The sequence below is a fragment of the Mesocricetus auratus genome, unplaced genomic scaffold (assembly GCF_017639785.1).
Source record: "Mesocricetus auratus isolate SY011 unplaced genomic scaffold, BCM_Maur_2.0 Super-Scaffold_15014, whole genome shotgun sequence".
NCBI classification, from domain to species: Eukaryota; Metazoa; Chordata; class Mammalia; order Rodentia; family Cricetidae; genus Mesocricetus; species Mesocricetus auratus.
In genome coordinates, this window is record NW_024429186.1 from 19925948 (window position 1) to 19944168 (window position 18221).

Consider the following 18221-nt stretch of genomic DNA (forward strand, 5'->3'; position numbering starts at 1 on the left):
AAAATCTATTCTAATGAGACTAAACTTCATTTTCAGATGTTTTGGGGGAAGATTTATGTGCTTCCTGTGTCCAACACAGTTCTCTTTGCTATATGATTGCTTCTTTTGTTGAGCTGTTTATATATTCCAGTAGGCTCAAGTGATTTATGATTTTTAGGGATTGTAAGTATCATTTTTCAGTGTACAGCCAGTTCTTTTCTTTTTCTTTTTTTTTCTGAGAGATAGACTCTGTAGACCAGCCTGGCCTCAAATTTTCTATGGAGTTAAAGAGGCTAGACCTGAGTTCTTAATTTGCCAGTCTCCACCTCCTAAATACAGGGATTGCAGGTGTGTGCTACCATGCTTGACCTCTTTTTAATTGCTTCTTAATTTCTATACAGCCAAATCTTTTCATCCATTTCCTTTTATGTGTGGTGCCTGTGTGCATGTATGCACACACAGATGTGCATTGCCATAGTGCGTGTAGGAGGTTAGAGGACAACGTTAGATACTGCTCCTTACCTTCCATCTTGCTAGAGACAGGGTATCCTGTCCATGGGTTTCTAGGGATTCTTTTGCCTCTCCTGTTCATCATGCCATAGGAACACTGCCATGCACACTGCCAAGTCCAGCTTTATGTGGGGCCTGGGAATTGGAACTCAGATTGTCAAACTTGAACAACAAGCACTTTATTCACTGAGCCATCTCTCCAGCCCTTGTCTGTTTTCTAATGGATAATTCTGTTTCATATATTAAGAAATTTTCCTTTGCATGGATGGTGGGAGAGGTTTTGTTTTCAGTATAAAACTATTTATTGACTACTGTTTACCTTTACTTCCAATAAAGTACACAATGTATGTACAATTGGATAGTATTCAGATACCACAAAGTTATTTTCTTGGCTTCTGCTGAACAAGTAATCCAGATAATGAAAAGATTGAGCCTGCCAGTAAGGAGTGAATCAGAATAAAGAAAAAGCTTGTTCAATAATGTAATTTACCAAATTTGTTCACTTCAATGTCAGGGAATCTTCAGTTGCCAGTGTCTGTATGATTGCATGTCCATAAAACATCTTACATAGCCCATGGATCAAAGCCTCTTAGTATATAGACTTCACCTTTCTATAAAGGAATGGCTCACTGTAGAAACCTGTACATGTTCATTTAAATCTGGCTTAGCTAATTAAGACAAATGAGGATCTGTTTATTTCTTTGCCCAAGTGAGAGTTAGTATCTACAAATTTTTGCAAATTGCTACATTTATGAGATAAACATATGAATTTTTATGTAGCTTTTAAATTACCCAATCTAAATTATCCAGTTTTAATTTGGAAGGCTATGACTTCAGGAAAATAATTCAGTCTAACCTGATGTGTTTTCTTTTTTTAATCCTTTTTTATTTAAATTATAAACAGTCTTGTTTTACATATCAATCCCAGTTCTCTCTCCCTCCCATCCTCCCCTGCCCCCCACCAATCCCCTATCCCATCCCTTTGTGCTCCCCAGAGAGGGTGAGGCTTTGGGGGCTCTTCAGATTCTGTCACATCATTTGGGGGAGGGCCTAGGCTGAGAGAGTATCCCTTTATGTATAATGGGCTCCCAAAGTCCATTACTATACTAGGGATAAATACTGATCCACTACCAGAGGCCCCATGGATTGTCCTGGCCTCCTAACTGACACCCACATTCAGGGGGTCTGACTCAGTCCTATGTTGGTTTCCCAACTGTCAGTCTGGGGTCTATGAGCTCCCCCTTGTTCAAGTCAGCTGTTTCTGTGGGTTTCTCCAGCCTGGTCTTGATCCCTTCACTCATTATTCCTCCCTTTCTGCAACTGGATTCCAGGAGTTTGGCTCAGTGCTTAGCTGTGGGTGTCTGCCTCTGCTTCCATCAGGTACTGGATGAACTCTGGGATGGCATATAAGGTAGTCATCAGTCTCATTATAGGGGAAGGGCATTTCAAGTAGCCTCTCCACTATTGTTTAGATTGTTAGTTGGTGTCATCCTTGTAGATCTCTGGACGTTTCCCTAGTGCCAGATTTCTCTTTAAACCTATAGTGGCTTCTTCTATTCTGGTATCTCTTTTCTTGCTCTCCTCTATTCTTTCCTTGACTCAATCATCCTGCTCCCTCATGTCCTCCTCTCCCCTCCCCTTCTCCTCTTCTCTTACTCCTAACTCCCTCTCCTCTCCCCCCAATGCTTCCAATTTGTTCAAGAGATCTTTTCCCTTTCTCCTTCTTCAGGGAACCATGTATGTCTCTCTTAGGGTCGTCCTTGTTTTCTAGCTTCTCGGGAGGTGTGGATTGTAGGCTGGTAATCCTTTGCTCCATGTCTAAAATCCATATATGAGTGAGTTCATACCATGTTTGTCTTTTTGTGACTGGATTACCTCACTCAGGATGGTTTCTTCTAGTTCCATCCATTTCCTGTGAATTTCAAGATTCCATTGTTCTGCTAAGTAGTACTCCATTGTGTAAATATACCCCATTTTCTTTATCCACTCTTCAGTTGAGGGGCATCTAGGTTGATTCTAGGCTCTGACTATTACAAATAATGCTGCTATAAACATAGTTGAATAGATATCCTTGTTGTATGAATGTGTATCCTTTGGGTATATGCCTAAGAGTGGAATTGCTGTGTCTTGAGGTAGACTGATTCTCATTTTTGTGAGGAACTACCATACTGATTTCCAAAGTGGCTGTATGAGTTTGCACTCCCACTAGCAGTGGATGAGTGTTCCCTTTTCTTCAGCATAAACTATCATTGGTGTTTTTTTTTTAATTTAGGAGCAAGATGGTATCTCAGAGTTGTTTTGATTTGCATTTCCCTGATGTCTAAGGTCTTTCAGCCATTTTAGATTCCTCTATTGAGAATTCTCTATTTAGTTCTATACCCCACTTTTTTATTAGATTGTTTGATGTTTTGGTAACTACCTTCTTGAGTTCTTTGTATATTTTGGAAATTAGCCCTCTGTCAGATGTGGGGTTAGTAAATATCCTTTCCCATTTTGTGGGCTGCCTTTTTGATTGTTGACTGTGTTTTTTGCCTTACATAAGCTTCTCAGTTTCAGGAGGTCCCATTTATTAATTGTTGATCTCAGTGTCTGTGCTACTGGTGTTATGTTCAGGAAGCTGTCTCCTGTACCAATTCGTTCAAGGGTACTTCCCACTTTCTCTTCTAAGAGGTTCAGTGTATCTGGGTTTATGTTGAGGTCTTTGATCCATTTGGACTTAAGTTTTGTGCATGGTGATAGATATGGATCTATCTGCAATCTTCTGTATGTCTACATCCAGTTATGCCAGCACCATTTGTTAATGCTTTCTTTTTTCCATTGTATAGTTTTAGCGTCTTTGTCAAAAGTCAGGAGCTCCTAGGTGTGTGGGTTAATATCAGGCTTTTCAGTTCAACTGCATCGATCTATGTGTCTACTTTTGTGCCAATACCAAGCTGTTTTCAGTATTATAGCTGTATAGTAGAGCTTCAAATCAAGGATGGTGGTGCTTCCAAAAGTTCCTTTGTTGTACAGGGTTGTTTTGGCTATCCTGGGTCTTTTGTTTTTCCATATAAAATTGAGCATTGTTCTTTAAAGGTCTGTGAAGAATTGTGCCGGTATTTTGATGGGGATTACATTAAATCTGTAGATTGCTTTTGACAAGATTGCCATTTTTACTATGTTGGTTCTATCTAGCCAATAGCATGGAAGATCTTTCCATTTTCTGATATGTTCTTTAATTTCTTTTTTTAAAGACTCAAAGGTGTTTCTATACAGCTCTGTTACTTGTTTGTAGGGCTACTGATTTTTTTTAGTTAATCTTGTATTCTGCCACTTTGCTGAAGGTATTTATCAGCTGTAGGAGTTCCCTGGAAGAATTTTTCAGGTCACTTATGTAAACTATCTTATCATCTGAAAATAGTGTAAGTTTGACTTCTTCATTTCCAATTTGTATTCCCTTGATCTCCTTTTGTTGTCTTATTGCTCTAGCTAGTACTTCAAGTACAATATTGAAGAGATATGGAGAGAGTGGCTAGCCTTGTCTTGTTCCTGATTTTAGAGGAATTGAGCTGAGTTTCTCTCCATTTAGTTTGATGTTGGCTGTTGGTTTGCTGTATATTGTTTTTATTGTGTTTAGGTATGTTCCTGTTATCTCTGATCTCTCCAAGACCTTTATCATGAATGGGTGATGGATTTTGTCAAAGGCTTTTTCAGCATCTAGTGAGATGATCATGTGATTTTTCTTTTTCAGTTTCTTTATATAGTGGATTACATTGATGGATTTCCATATGTTAAACCATTCCTGCATCCCTGGGATAAAGCCTATTTGATCATGGTGGATGATTTTTTTAATGTGTTCTTGGATTCGATTTTCCAATATTTTATTTTATTTATTTTATTGAGTATTCTATTTTATTGCATCAATGTTCCTGAGGGAGATTGATCTGTAGTTCTCTTTCTTAGTTGTGTCTTCGTGTGTCTTGCATACCAAGGTAAATGTAGCCTTGTAAAAAGAGTTTGGCAATGGCCCTTCTGTTTCTATTGTGTGGAACAATTTGAGGAGTATTGGTATTAGCTCTTCTCTGAATTTCTGGTGGAATTCTGCACTGAAACCACCTGGCCCTGGGCTTTCTTTGGTTGGGAGACTTTTGATGACTGTTTCTATTTCATTAGGGGTTATAGGTCTATTTGAATTGCTTATCTGTTCTTGATTTAATTTTGGTTAAGTGGTATCTATCCAGAAAATTGTCCATTTCCTTTAAATTTTCAAATTTGTGGAGTATAGCTTTTCAAAGTCTAACTTGGTGATTATCTTGATTTCTTCAGTGTCTGTTGTTATGTCTCCCTTTTCATTTCTGATTTTGCCAATTTGCATGTTCTCTCTCTGCCTTTTGGTTTGTTTGGACAAAGGCTTGTCTATCTTATTGATTTTTCCAAAGAACCAACTCTTTGTTTCATTGATTCTTTGTATTGTTTTCCTAGTTTCTACTTTATTGATTTCAGCCCTCAATTTGTTTATTTCCTGGCATCTACTCCTCCTGGGTGAGTTTGCTTCTTTTTGTTCTAAAGCTTTCAGTTGTGCTGTTAATTCTCTAGTGTGACTATTTTCCAGTTTGTTCATGTGGGCACTTAGTGCTGTGAACTTTCCTCTTAGCACTGCTTTCAAAGTGTTCCATAAGTTGTGACAGAATTCATTTTCATTGAATCCTAGGAAGTCCTTAGTTTTGTTTTGTTTTGTTTTTCTTCCTTGACCGGGAATGGTGCAATTACACATTGTTAATTTCCACGAGTTCATAGGGTTTCTGCCATTTGTGTTGTTGTTGAATTCTAACTTTAAACCATGGTGATCTGATAAGATACAGGGGGTTATTCCAATTTTTTCTGTTGAGATTTGATATGTTGCTGAGTATATGGTCAATTTTAGAGAAGGTTCCATGTTGAGCCGAGAAGAAGGTATATTCTTTTGTGTTTGGATGGAATGTTCTATAGATGTTTGTTAAACCCTATTGGGTTATGACTTCTGCTATTTTGTTTCTTTGTTAAGTTTCTGTCTGGTGGTCCTGTCTAGTGATGAGAGTGGGGTGTTGAAGTCTCCCACTATAAGTGTGTGAGGTTTTATGTGTGATTTGAGTTTTAGTAATATTTCTTTTAGGAACATGGGTACCTTTGTATTTGGGGCACAGATGTTCAGAATTGAGACTTCATCCTGATGGATTTTTTCTTGTGGTGAATATGAAATGACCTTCTTCATTTCTTTTGATTGATTTTAGTTTGAAGTCTAATTTGCTAGATATTAGGATAGCTACACCAGCTTGTGTCTTGGGTCCATTTGATTGGAAAATATTTTCCCAACCTTTTATTCTGAGGTAACATCTGTCTCTCAAGTTGAGATGTGTTTCTTGTATGCAGCAGAAGGATGAATTCTGACATCATATCCATTCTGTTAGCCTGTGTCTTTTTATAGGCGAGTTAAGACCCTTAATATTGAGGGAAAGTAATGACCATTGATCGTTAATTATTGTTTGTTTTGAATTTGTTGTTGTTGGTGGTATTGTGTATGGTTCCCTCCCCCTTTTCTTTTGACTTTTGGTAAAATGGGATTATCTGTTCCCTATGTTTTTCTGAGTGTAGTTAACTTCCTTAGGTTGGAGATTTCCTTCCAGTGCCTTCTATAGGACTTGATTAGTGGATATGTATTGTTTAAATATGGTTTTGTGTGGAACATCTTGTTTTCTCTGTCTATAGTGATTGGAAGCTTTTCTGGGTATAGTAGTCTGGGCTGGCATCCATGGTGGTCTCTTAGTGTTTGTAAAATATCTATCCAAGACCTTCTGGCTTAGTCGGGTGGTGGTGGCGGCGGCGGCACATGCCTTTAATCCCAGCATTTGGGAGGCAGAGGCAGGTGGAGCTAGTTCCAGTACAACCTCCAAAGCTACAGAGAAACCCTGTCTCGAAAAAACAAAAAACAAAAGAAAACAAAACAAAAGCAAAAAACAAACAAACAAAAAAACACACACACACAAACAAAACAGAACAAAAAAGACCTCCTGGCTTTCAGAGTTTCCATAGAGAAGTCAGGTGTGGTTCTGATAGGTTTGCCTTTATATGTTACTTTGCCTTTTTCCTTTGCTGCTCTTAATATTCTTTTTTATTCTGTATGTTTGGTGTTTTGATTATTATGTGGCGAGGGGACATTTTTTGTGGTACACTCTATTTGGTGTTCTGAAGCTTCTTGTACTTTCATTGGCATGTCTTTCTTTAGGTTGGGAAAGTTTTATTCTATGATTTTGTTGAATATGTTTTCTGCACCTTTGAGGTGGGTTTCTTCATCTTCTTCTATCCCTATTAGTTCTTAGATTTGGCTTTTTCATGGTGTCCCATATTTCCTAGATTTTTTGTGTTAGGGATTTGTTGGACTTAAGTTTTTATTTGGTTGATGAATTTATTTCTCCTAGTGTGTCTTCAACACCTGAGATTCTTTCTTCCTTTTCTTGTATTCTGTTGGTTATGCTTGCATCTGTAGTTCCTGATCGTTTAACCAGCTTTTCTTATTCCAGCATTCCCTCAGACTGTGCTTTTTTATTGTCTCTGTTTCTCAGCTTTCAAGCCTTGGACTGTCTGAATTGTTTCCTTCATTTTTTGATTTTTTTCTTGGCTTTCCTTGCTTTCTTTAAGAGATTTGTTTATTTCTTGCATTTTTGGTTTGTCTTTTTCCTCCATTTCTTGAATTTCTTGTTTGTTTTTTCTTCCATTTCTTTAAGGGATTTTCTCATTTCCTCTTTTAGGGTCTCTATAATCTTCATGAAGTTGTTTTTAAGGTCATTCTCTTCTGCCTCATCTGTGTTGGGATGTTAAGGTCTTGCTGGTGCAGAGTCCCTAGACTCTGGTGGTATCATATTGGTTTTTCTGTTGTTGAATGTGTTCTTATATTGTCGTTTTCCCATCCCTTTTTCCAGTGGGGGCAGGTGGGGTCTCTTCTTCTCCTGGTGGGTACGGGTCCAAGGTTCTCTTCCAGTGGGTGCAAGCAGGTCCAGTACTCCAAGGTTCTCATGGTGGGTGCAGGCAGATCTAAGACACTCCCTCTCTCGTTTGGTGTAGGCAGGACTAGCACCGTGATGTCAGCAGACTCGGGATATCTTGGTCTGCTAGGGACAAGTAGACCTGCCTACAGTCCTCAGGCCAGGAGATCCTAAAGAGGACTAGCAGAAGTCAGGCCTGAGACATGAGCCCACATTCACCTTTCCCTTGGCTGGGGTGGGAATAGCACCTCAATATCAGCAGACACTGCATGGCTTGATCCGCTGGGGGCAAGTTGACCTGCCTGTAGTCCCCAGGCCAGAAGATCCCCTTATGTGATTTCTTAGATTGCTCATAATAATGATGAAATCTCATGAACATGGGTTATTACCCATGTTTTAGTTTTGGTGACTACTTGAAAAAAAAAACAGTTAAACATTTTAAAAATACATCACATACCAAAAAAATCCCAGGATGGCCCTCTGAATCCTAGTTCAAAATAAGTTCTTATTGAATAATGACTGAAAAAATTGCTCAACATTAAATAATGGAAGGGTTCTTAAAAACAGGAAATATGCCATGGTATGGGCTGTTCTGGGCTGTCAATGCAGTGGTTCTCAACCTGTGGGTCCTGACCCCTTTGGGGTTCAAAGGACCCTTTCACAGGAATCACCTAAGACCTTCTGAAAATACAGATATTTACTTTATGATTCATAATGGTAGCAAACAAGTAGCAATGATAATTTTGTGGTTAGGATCAGCATCTGTGCTAATCTCTGCTGCCAAAGTGAGCATGGGAGAGTTTCTTATTTGAAGATTTTAGTGAGTGCCAGAAAGATAGCCCATATATTTTATACCAAAAGTAATTGAACGCAATTAGAAGGAAAAATTCTGCCGTTTTGTTGCTGTTATTTATTGAAGAATTGTAATCCATTAGATTCACTGTTTCAATGAAACTAAATATTAAAACAAATTTAGAAATGGAGTGGCTGAAATAAATATAAGTATTTCCATGTGTTTCTTTATCCTCATCAGGAATTAAGAAAGCCTCTATGACCATTCTAGCTTTGCTAAATCTTGGCTTTGAGATGTTGGTCCTAAGTGACCAATACCTTTTCCCATAAACTGTTTTATTATTTTATTTATGAAAATATTTTCTTTTACTTTTTAAAATATACCATTTCTTGTAGGATAGTCTAAAAGAGGTTAAAACCGCAGATTCAGATCCTGTGCTTTTAAGTAATTAGACCAGTGCTCAAGCTGCAATCTCTGCTTTCAGTCCTGATGGTTTCCAAACCGTATGGTACCCCTGTCCTCTGTGGACTGCAGCGCAGTCTTTCCTGTGCCCTTCCTCCACCTGGTACATCCCAGCAGTCCAGTGCAGGTATAGAGGCAGAGCAAAGGACATACAATCGTTTCCTTTTGTCTTTACTCTCTCCTTTTCAAATATATGTTTGCGGTCCACCAGGCATTAGGGATATATAAACACTACCTCGATTTAAAAGACTTTACAGTTTATTGGAGGAGTTAGCAAAGCCAGTAGACTGTTATATTTCAGTGTAACAAGTATAAGCACAAGAGAGTAATCACCGGATTCTCAAAGCAAGTGGAAGAAACCCTATTTGGTCCTGATGTATCAGAGTCACTTTATGTGATATCTAAGCCCACCACTTAAGATATTGATTTATCACGGACAATAAGAAGTACTGGCAATTACATTGTTCTTTTCTTGTTTATTTCTGGCACTGTGGTTTAAACCCAGAGTTTTGCACATGCTCAGCATGAGCTTTGCTTCTGAGCTGTACCCCCAGCTCCTATATGATTCTTAATGTAGTCCTTTGGACTAGCAATTGTTGGTTTCAGGACCGGAGAGATGAGTTGGCAGTTGAAAACACTTGCTTTTCTTGCAGGGAGCCCAGGCTCAGTTCCTAGCATGCACAAGGTGGCTCACAGTCATCCATAACTTCAGTTCCCAGGGAATACAATGCCCCGTTCTCTTCTGCCCTCTGTGGGCAGCAGGCACGCACGTGGTGCACAGACACAATGCAAGGAAAAGCGCTCATACACACAAGTGGATGGAAACGCTTTTCAAATCAACTTTTGTTTCTCTTGGACTAAATTTTACAACTCTCTCACAGATTTTTACTATACAGAGTGTGTTGTTTTGTTCACATGTTTTGCTTTATATTTATTTTTTGTGCTGATGGGGCTCAAAACCAGGGACTGACACACATTAACCAAATGATGTACCACTGAACTCTCTACCCCAGCCCCTTTTAAGACAATGTGTTTTGAGGTAATGTCTCACTAAGTTGCTCAAGCAAGCCTTGAACTTGTGCTTTTCCCAGCTTAGCCTCCATAGTAGCCAGATGTAGACCAGCACACTTATCACCTCATGGTTTTTTTCCAGTTTCTTCATTTTTTATTTAATTAAAATGTATTTACATAACTTCCCCTTCCCTTTTCTCAACAACATAACTGGGTTAAAATTAGCCATAAATAATACTGGAACAACTGGGTATATTTGATCTCGATTACATCGATTAGTACACTGACTGCCTTTTTTTAGGTTGTATCAGCCTTCCTGGAATAAGTCACCATAGGTTTTGCTGTCTAAAATTTAATTAACTTTTTAATGTGTTGCTGAAGTCTCTTCATATTTTCGTAGTGTCTTAAGCTTTTAGAGGACTATCTGACTGGTTGGGTTGGGAGTACTGTGGATGGGGTAAGTTAGACTAGTTGTATGAATTTCACTTAAAAACAAAGACTTCAGGTCAAAACAGTCTACCTTAATATTAAAAACTGAACTCCAAGCTTTCCTCGGGGTGAGCTTTGCTTATTATGCCTTATGGGTTTTTGTTCTTATACTTGTTTTATTTTGTTTGTCGATAAATAGACTTTTATTATGCTGAGTAGGTTGGTTTGTTCATATGTTTTGCTTTATATTTATTTTTGTGCTGATGGGGCTCAAAACCAGGGGCTGACACACATTAGGCAAATGATGTACCACTGAACTCTCTACCCCAGCCCCTTTTCTTCCATGCCTCTCACGACTCCCCTTTCAAATTCTTTACCTTTCTAATTAGTATATACATATACAGCTACACAGCTGTAGTTTGTATGTTTTTGTATGGCTGACCTTTTGGGATTGGATAAGATTAGGGTGCTTATCTCTGAGGAAGACTAATTCTCCCACTGTCAGTAATTTGTAATTACCTGTAAGTCTTCTTCTAGAGGTGGGACCACATTGGATTCCCCCCATCTACTTTGGCATGTCAGCTAGCATTGTCATTGTTCAGGTATTGTTTCAGCAGCCATATTGTTGACATTTCATGAGTATAACTCCCCTGCAAGACTCTTGCAGAAGTCTTCCGGGGTTCTTACAGTTTTTCTACAACAGTCCCTGAGCCTTAGGTGTAAAGATTGTATTGTCAATGTATCAGTTGGGACTGGGCTCCCCATAGTCAGTTGCCCTCTGAAGGTTCTTACAGTTTTTCTACAACAGTCCCTGAGCCTTAGGTGTAAAGATTATATTGTCAATGTATCAGTTGGGACTCTGAATTTTGACCAGTTGTTACATTTTGTAATAATCTTTGCTGTAAAAGAAGCTTCTTGGATGAGGATTGGAAGATACAGTGGGTATAAGGATAATTATACTTTGGTTAGGAGTTCTCCTAGTTTAGGGAGGTAACAGTAGTAAGTCCCCTGAACTGTATGACCTGAACTCTGAATTCTATGGCACAGCTTCCTTACAATTTCCCTGACCTCAGTAGCCACAGATTGTTGGCTAGGTTTTCAGGACCAGGCATGACTACTCTCCTGATGAGCAGACCTGAAGTCCAATTATATAACTGTTGGTTACAGCCAAGATATGTGTCACTATTGCACCTTCGGGATGGTCGTTCTTACAGTTCTTACACTGCGATGATCGTTCTTGTAGTTCACAGGTGTCGCATCTGATAGGACTGTTGAGCTTGCCTCCTTTGGCAGTATATGTAGCACCTCCTGGTATTGTGAAAGCTATATGAGAGAGAAGGCTTTAGGGTCAGATCCAGCTCTATTCCTTCAAGTCCTGTTTCCAAAGTGCATCGTATCTAAAGCAGTAGAAATTTAGACTGTGCATTTTTTGTGGTTCCTACCAAAATACACTATAAAATCAGTAAAGGAAATATTTTCACGCCTCAGTTCATCCATTTGTTCACTTTTAGCTAATCATTTTAAATCATTTTCCCATCTGGCCATACTTGAGATAATGGTGTGATGTTGTAATAGTTTGGATAAAGTAGTTGTTGTTTAAGGTGGTACTTTTGTGTATTGGCTTTTATCAATTTAAAGATATATTTTCTGTTATAGGGGCCAAGTTTAGAAAATATATTGGCCATTCAGCTCACGTAACTAATGTCAGATGGTCACATGATTATCAATGGGTTATTTCTATTGGTGGAGCTGATCACTCTGTCTTTCAGTGGAAATTCATTCCTGAAAGAAAATTAAAAGATGCCCTTCACATAGCACCCCAAGGTAAGCTTAAACAGCTTCCGCATTCATAGCTCCAAATTAATGATTTTGGCATTGAAACTTATTAATAGCAGAAATTTCCTGTTAAAAATGTGTATATCTTTAAAGCCAGTTGTCACAGAGTATGTCATATGAAGTATTTGGGTTGAAATTTAATTTGTCAAATGAGTGAAGCAATAGTTCTGTTAGCAAAATCAAAAACTAATCTTTCATCTCAGAGATATGGGTTCCTAGATTTTGTATATATATTTCTTAAAAATGTCAATTCACCTATTGTGTGTAGTATTTTTAATGCTGATTATAGGTTATATTCACTTGAATCTACATAGATATTTAAATTTGGTGTAGCCATCATTGGGGAGCCAGTGGAGGGGTTTAAAGGAGCTATTGAGTTTGCAGTGAGTGGACAGGAAGATAATCTGTAGTACAGTTTACTGACATGCATGTCCATTGAATAGGTAATTTCATTTTTTGTTTTATGGTTTGTTTTCATGTCAAGTTGGCAGAATCACCCCTTTATTATTAATTTTACATTGTTGTTTTGAAAGTGAAGTCTTTAAACAAATGATATTTCATTTTTTAAAAACTCACAGAAAGTCTGGCTGAGTCCAACAGTGATGAATCAGATTCAGATCTATCTGATGTTCCAGAACTGGACTCTGAGATTGAGCAAGAGACACAGCTTACTTACCACCGGCAGGTAATGCCCTGGTAGCCTATGATGTTGCCAGAAGTTCAGTTTCTTTGTCTTGATTTCTGCTACTTTTATCTATTGTGACTTTTTATGGCTTCAGCTTCTCCAGTAATGGATGGTTCTTTCATTTTCCCTCCGTTGAGCATGGCACACTTGTGTAAAATGTCCTTTTGTGTTATATGCTTGACGTACTAAGTAAGCCTGCATTCTGTTTGCTGGTAGAATTTTGTCACCATTGACCACCCCATTCCCTTTGAAGTGTTTCCTTATGAAGTATAAAAGTTCTTGGAATACTAAATTTTACAAAGTATTTTCTTACCAGTATCTGAAAGTTATTTGAGTATATGAGCATCTTAATTAATACCTACCTTAATCGTGTTCCTATGTATATACATTTTCAAGGTTTACAAAGAAGATCTACCTCAGCTTAAAGAACAATGCAAAGAAAAACAGAAAAGTGCTACTTCTAAACGAAGAGAATGTGCTCCAGGAAATAGTATTCGATTACACTTCATTCATGGGTATAAAATACTATTTTTCACTTGTGTGTTTGAATTTGAGTTTGTACTTAATAGCTTGGCAAGTCACCCCACCTTGCTATGCCTTTGTTTCCCTATCTTCAAACTGGTGCCTGACTAAAAGCGTTGCAATGGGGAATAAATAAGCGGTGCCAGTGATGATGGACAACATAATCTGTCACACAGTGAGCCACTGTGAAAGGCTTGATTAAATTTCTAAAATACTGTCTCTTAAAGCTTGATACTACAGCCGGGCGGTGGTGGCGCACGCCTTTAATCCCAGCACTCGGGAGGCAGAGGCAGGCGGATCTCTGTGAGTTCGAGGCCAGCCTGGTCTACAGAGTGAGTTCCAGGACAGCCTCCAAAGCCACAGAGAAACCCTGTCTCGAAAAACCAAAAAAATAAAAAATAAAAAAAAGTTTGATACTACATTCATAGAAGTGGGCATGACACCTTTAAAACTGAAGGAGGTAATTATCTCTCCTACAATGTGACTAAATTGGAATTTGAGTCCCTTTTTGCTGGCATGTTTAGGATTTGGTGTTTAGCTAGTTGTTCTTAGTTTCTGGCATCACTTGGAGGCCTCACATTTCAGCTCCACAGCAATACATTTTTACTCTGGGCAAGCGTGTATTTTTCTCACCAGATTGGTAACACTTTTTTGAAAAGAATTTATACATGAAAAGTATTTTTAGGGATATAGAGGTTACTCAGTGGTTAGGAAGGTTTGCTACTCTTCCATGGGACCTGAATTTTGTTCTCAGCACCTATGGCCTCCAAGGGCACCTACACACATGTGATAGATATGAATACCCATTCACATAAATAAAATAAATCTTTAAAAAAAGTATTTCCCTTCCAGTGTTAAAACAGATAATATTTTTGTTTGGTTGTGCTGAATGAATTGGACTGTCATTGATGGTATTGTATTAACCATTTTAATTAACCAATTAAAATATGCAAATATTTTATTGCTTAAAGTTACTGTTGGAACATGTATTACATTGTCACGGCTCAACAATGTGCATAACAAAGTTGTGTTTGAAACCTTCCTCTCATTTCTCCCCACCCCCACCCCAGGTGTCATTCCCTTCCCCTATAAATAATATTTACTTTTCGAAACATTTGAATATAAGTATGTATTCATTCCTTACCATATTGTGTATAAAGGGAAGTGGTTTTACTTCATAGAATACAAACTTAATAGTGTTTTTGCAAATACTAGAAGAATACAGAAATTTCTGTACTTGATTTCGTTCATTAACACCTTAGCCTAGCTTTAGCTATTTGTAGCAAAAGAGGCTCATAACAGTAGGTAGAGTCTAAGAGATTGGCATTTTCCTTAACTATCCAGTTCTTTTAAGACCCGAAATTAAATGATCTGAGTAATACCTACTTCCCTGTATGTTCTATTTCTCTGTGTGTTAAATATTGATCAGATGAAAGATTAAAATGCATTGTACATGATTTATTTTCTGCATTAGTTACAGAGGTTATGACTGTCGAAGTAATCTTTTCTACACTCAAATTGGTGAAATTGTGTACCATGTGGCAGCAGTGGGTGTCATATATAATAGACAACAGAACACGCAGCGTTTTTACCTGGGCCATGATGATGATATTCTATGTCTGGCTATTCATCCTTTGAAGGACTATGTGGCCACAGGCCAGGTAAGTCCCCTAAAAAGACCATGTGACAATAAGTCAGATAGGCAACCTTTTCAAAAACTTGTTTTTATGTGTATGGATGTCTTGCCTACATATATGTTTGTGCACATGTGCATGCAGTACCCATGGAGTCTAGAAAAGAGTAAAAGACACCCTGGAACTGGAATTACAGATGGTTGTGGGCCTCTGAATGGGTGCTGGGAATCACAGATGGGTGGGTCATTTGACAGAGCAGTCAGGGTTCTTAACTGTTGAGTTATCTTTCTAGCCCCCCCAAACCTGATTTTTTTTAGGCTGAGTGACTAAAGCAATATAAGTAATTACTTAACAAAATGCTGTATAACACAGAATGACCATGTCTTTTGTCTATCAATTGCCACCTGCCAGTGCCAAAGCACAGATTCTAAAATCTTGTAAGATAGCTTTTTTATGGGTATTCATAAAGAAGAGGGCAAAATGTTCTTACTGTATTTAAGAACTGTACTACCTTCTTAATGTTTATTTAGTTTACCTTCACCCCAACCTGTCAGTATTTAATAGCCAAGGAACCATGGAATGAAGTCTTTAAAAACGTGAGTTAAAATAAGTTGATTATCTCACATGTTTTGGCATAATGATAGAACACCAGCTATCATAGGTGCCTAGACCCCTAAAATGAGATGCCCCCAAGCACACTACTATAGTACTAAACATTTCTCAGCCAGACTGAATTTGGTGTTTGAATCTGAGTGCCTTTATTTATTATCTATAAGCAAATTCTAGATTCTCAGTGTGTCTGTTTCCTGCTTTTAAAATAAGGATGCTATTGGTGCCTAACTTAAGGAATTATAATGGTTGTTAAATAAGCCAGAATATGTGAGGGCTGTGGGGCAGTATCTGTCAGGTAAGTCATTTCTCAGTGAATGCTAGTCCATATCACCCATCATCACTTCAATGAGATGCCTGCAGTGATCAACAGCCAATTGAAAATGTAGGTCTTGAATGCAAGTATTTTTTTAAAAATCAGATGGGCTTGTGAGACATTTGCTAATTTAATAATGGAAACAGAAAATTATTTCAGATAAAAATGTAGAAAAAAGAACCTGGGCATTTACAGGGGGAATATTTATATTTAAATAACAGGTGGCAAAATTATGAAGAAAACCATGATAAAAAATGAAAGAAACGGGAGGATTAGGCAAATTTCGTGCTATAAAGCAATCAGAAGTACCAAAACTTGTAGAGGCCAGATAATGTATAAGAATCACTAATAATGTTTAGATGAATAACAGTGAAGCAGTGTCTGATTTAGTGCTGTCTTGTTATACTTTTGTATTAAAAAGTGTCAAAATTAAGTATAATTTATTTCTATCATTGTACTTTCAGGAGTTGCTTTTTATATAAAATATGCATTATACATTGTATGATATATGTATATATATGTATTATATGTATATATATATATATCTTTATAGTTATTATACAGTTCTAGATTACTTATGCCAGAGTGAGCATCATAACCAAGTGGGTTGGTCTCATGTCTGTTGCTATGGCAAAATGTCTGAAGTAAACAACTTCAGGCATTTCATTCAGAGGACAGATTTACCTTGCTTCTCAGCTTGGGAATTTCAGTGGTTATGTAGTTTTGTTGCCTTTGGGTCCATGGGGAGATGGCACATCACAGCAGGGGACACATGCTCTGCCATGCTGGCTGTGAAGCAGACGAATAGGAATGAGCCAAGTTGTAGTGTGCCCTTTGAGGTGATACTCACTCCAGGTAACTGAGCTACCTCCCACTAGGCTCTATGTCTTAAAGCTTCTACCACTCCAGATAGCAGCCGTGGACTGGAGATGAACTCTCATGAATATATTTGAAGGCCCTTCAGATCCAATCTATAGCACCAAATTAAAGATGAATGGGATGGGAAGAGTGGCGTTGGGTGGGTGAGTGGGTAAGAAAGTGTGTTTGAAGTTTCTTCAGTGAATAAGAAGAAGTAGAGTAACCTTTCGGAAGGAAGAACATTGGGAATCCAGAGAGGTAAAAGTTCAACTAGAGAATACAAGAAAGATAAACATAGGCATGCAAGTTCTAGAAAGTGAACCTTACTAGAAGAGTAAACAAATGACATTTGTTGAATTGGTTCTCCAGAAAGCTTCTAAGGTGAAGAGCTCAGTACACACTCTTCAATAACCCCAAATGTAAATGCTCTGAACCCTCCAAGTAAAAGATGGAGACTGAGTGGACTGTCACTGAATGGGAAGCTCGCCTTCTTGGCTCCAGTGGCTAGCCAGTGAATTCTTGAGATCTGCTATCTCTGCTCCTCAGTGCTGAGGTTACAGCCACAGACAATAGTACTGACTTTGTGTGTAGATCCTAGGGGTTCAGATTAGATCTTCAGATCCTCATGCTTGCAGAACTAATGTTCTTACTCACTGGACCATCTCTCCAGCCCCTAGAATCTAGATTTTACATTTATTTATGGTGTGTGTGTGTGTGTGTGTGTGCATTTGCACATGCACACATGGAGGTTAGAGGCAACTCACAGGAGTTGGTTCTTTCCTTCCATCATGTGGTTTCCAGGGATTGGACTCAGGTCATCAGGCTTAACACTGAACCATCTCACAGGTCCTCATAGTCTAGATTTTAAAAGGGGGTATGCAAATCAAAGGGTTACCTTCTGGGAAGAGCAGGGGAATTGGGAATGGAAGCAAGAGCCAGTAAGGGAAGGGTGACTGTGCTCACAAGTGCATTACATACATGTGAAGATGTCATCATCCCATTATTTTGAATAATATGCACCAATAAAAACATTCTATGATAGAAAAACAATGTCAGAGTGCTGTTGTCCATTTTAGTTTCATATGCATGCTTAGTGCTTTAACCCTTTCTTAATTTTTTATTATACCAGTATTCTAATCTAGACTATTCTTGCTTGTTTCTCTTCATCTAAAATATGCACTTTCTGAAGTCATAGCTCTATTATGTGTTATCTGTTTCACAAAGTCTTTTCCTGAAAGTTGTTTTATTCTCACAAGTATATAGTACCATGTGTTCTTAATGTCCTGTTTTTCTATGGAGTTTACAATAGTTACCTGAATGCCATAATACTCAAAGTGTGCCTATCACAGTACTCCTGTCAACAAATAGGTACTTAGTAATCACTATCTTTCTTGATGAACTATGGGAGGAGTAGGAGGAGTCATATGGAGTTCTGTAATATTCCCTGAGACACTGTACCCAGATTTATGACCTGCTTTTGTTTTGCCCAGGGTATTGAACCATGGGCTGCATATATCCTAAGCATGTGCTTATATCCATGAGCCACAACCTCAGTTCCCTTAACTAACATTTTAGACTG

The 18221-nt window shown here is 38.2% G+C and overlaps 1 protein-coding gene across 5 annotated transcripts in view; it reads left to right on the forward strand.

The window, feature by feature from the left end:
• The window catches only part of Eml5 (EMAP like 5), a 122392-nt gene that overhangs the window by 40387 nt on the left and 63784 nt on the right, over nt 1-18221 (forward strand). For all 5 annotated transcript variants that reach the window (XM_040742645.1, XM_021226214.2, XM_013112146.3 and 2 more), the window contains exons 11-14: nt 11839-12006; nt 12597-12703; nt 13100-13218; nt 14700-14886. In XM_040742645.1, the coding sequence (XP_040598579.1) occupies nt 11839-12006; nt 12597-12703; nt 13100-13218; nt 14700-14886 (581 nt within the window). The remainder of the gene's footprint in view (nt 1-11838; nt 12007-12596; nt 12704-13099; nt 13219-14699; nt 14887-18221) is intronic.